Consider the following 2,161-nt stretch of genomic DNA (forward strand, 5'->3'; position numbering starts at 1 on the left):
TGAATTTTCTTTTCTTTTTTTTTTTGAGTGGGAGTTTTACCCTTGCTCTGCCTGCAATGATGTGGTCTTAGCTCACTGCAGCAGCCTCTGCCTTCCAAGTTCAAGTGATTCTCCTGCCTCAGCCTCCCAAATTAGCTGGGATTACAGGCACCCACCACCATGCTTGGCTAATTTTTGTATTTTTAGTAGAGACAGGATTTCACCATGTTAGCCAGGCTGGTCTCAAATTCCTGACCTCAGGTGATCCACCGACCTTGGCCTTCCAAACTGCTGGGATTACAAGCATGAACCACTGTGCCCAGCTTCACTGCTGAATTTTCTACCCCAGTATTCCTCTTTGGTACAATTTTAAAACTTCTCTTTGGTACATTTTTAAAACTTCTGTGTAGTGATCATCTCTATTTGGCAAGACCTCATTCTCACACTTTCCTCTAGTTCCTTAGATGTGGTTTCCTTTAGTTCTTTGAACTTATTAAAAATAACTGATTGTCTAGTAAGTCCAATGTATTTGCCTCTTCAGAAGTAAAGTCTATTGACAGATTTTAGTTTTCTGTATATGGGCCATACTTTTTTTTTTTTACGTGTCTCATAATGTTTGGGGGAAAACTGGACATTCTATTAATACATAATACAATAGGACAATTCTGGAAATCACATTCCTCCTCACAAGATTTGTTGTTGTTATTTTTTGTTATAGTTGTTGTTGTTATTTTTTGTTATAGTTGTTATAGTTGCTAGGGACCTAGCCTCGAAGACCTCTTCAATTTCTGTTCAAGAATGTTCACAATGAAAACTGTACTTATGGCTGACCACATGATCAGCAGAATTGAGTATGTGCATACAAAAAAATTTATACACAGAGACATTAAACCAGATAACTTCCTAATGGGTATTGGACATCACTGTAATAAGTTATTCCTTATTGATTTTGGTTTGGCTAAAAAGTACAGAGACAACAGGACAAGGCAACACAAAGCATACAGAGAAGATAAAAACCTCACTGGCACTGCCCGATATGCTAGCATCAATGCACATCTTGGTATTGAGCAGAGTCGCCGAGATGACATGGAATCATTAGGATATGTTTTGATGTATTTTAATAGAACCAGCCTGCCATGGCAAGGGCTAAAGGCTGCAACAAAGAAACAAAAATATGAAAAGATTAGTGAAAAGAAGATGTCCACTCCTGTTGAAGTTTTATGTAAGGGGTTTCCTGCAGAATTTGCCATGTACTTAAACTATTGTCGTGGGCTACGCTTTGAGGAAGCCCCAGATTACATGTATCTGAGGCAGCTATTCCGCATTCTTTTCAGGACCCTGAACCATCCATATGACTACACATTTGTTGGACAATGTTAAAACAGATAGCAGCACAGCAGGCAGCCTCTTCCAGTGGGCAGGGTCAGCAGGCCCAAACCCCCACAGGCAAGCAAACTGACAAATCCAAGAGTAACATGAAAGCTCGTAAAGATGAGAAGTTGGATCCACTCAGTTGGGATGTTTCCTTGGAGGGGGGGAAACTGTAATTAAACTTGTTTAATCCTTAAAAAAAATAGTTGTTTGTTTAACCACTTTTATAATCTAAATACGAAAAGCCTCCATTCTTCATTGAGTGTGGCTACTGAGGCCTCTGTTAAGTTACCGTAGTTGTCAGCTAATCACCTGAGGAGGATGCTGTCCTTAAATGTCTGAAAACAGTAAGTCTCCAAAATGAAATAAGGCCTGTGGTGTGATACATTTCAATTTCATAGAGGTTGGGATATCAAGCAGCTCAGCTCTGCTCACTTATTTGGTTTATTAATTTTTCCAGGATTGGAAAACAAATGTGAAAATCATTTTTTTTCTTATCAAGAACACAAAATTTTTCTAAATGTAAATGTGTTCTCGATATGTAAATATCAGCCAGGCCTTGGCAATTTTTCTTCATTGTCAATAAATCAACGTATAACTACCATGGTTTTCAGCTCTTTTACCAAACAGAGGAGCTTGGCAATGCTATCAGAAAGGATCAGTGATGCATTTATTACATTACAGCATTATATAGACTAAAGAGAAAACAAATTATATAACATCATATATATATGGCATACTAGATATATTTCATTAAGATAAATATGAAGTATCAAACCATTAACTCTAGAGGTAAAATACTTCTGGAAAG

General features: G+C 37.7%; 1 protein-coding gene across 1 annotated transcript; it reads left to right on the top strand.

Moving 5' to 3' along the window:
• Window positions 1-743: 743 nt before the first annotated feature.
• Window positions 744-1,442, top strand: LOC108283379 (casein kinase I-like). Its single transcript, XM_017499711.1, has one exon. It carries the CDS (start codon window positions 778-780, stop codon window positions 1,357-1,359), a length of 582 nt encoding a protein of 193 aa, XP_017355200.1. The 5' UTR covers window positions 744-777; the 3' UTR covers window positions 1,360-1,442.
• Window positions 1,443-2,161: the final 719 nt, after the last annotated feature.

The sequence above is a fragment of the Cebus imitator genome, unplaced genomic scaffold (genome assembly GCF_001604975.1).
Source record: "Cebus imitator isolate Cc_AM_T3 unplaced genomic scaffold, Cebus_imitator-1.0 Scaffold259, whole genome shotgun sequence".
In the NCBI taxonomy this organism is placed as follows: Eukaryota; Metazoa; Chordata; class Mammalia; order Primates; family Cebidae; genus Cebus; species Cebus imitator.

Coding starts and splice junctions, on each gene's coding strand:
- LOC108283379 (XM_017499711.1), top strand. CDS start 778: ATGTTCACAATGAAAACTGTACTTATGGCTGACCACATGATCAGCAGA.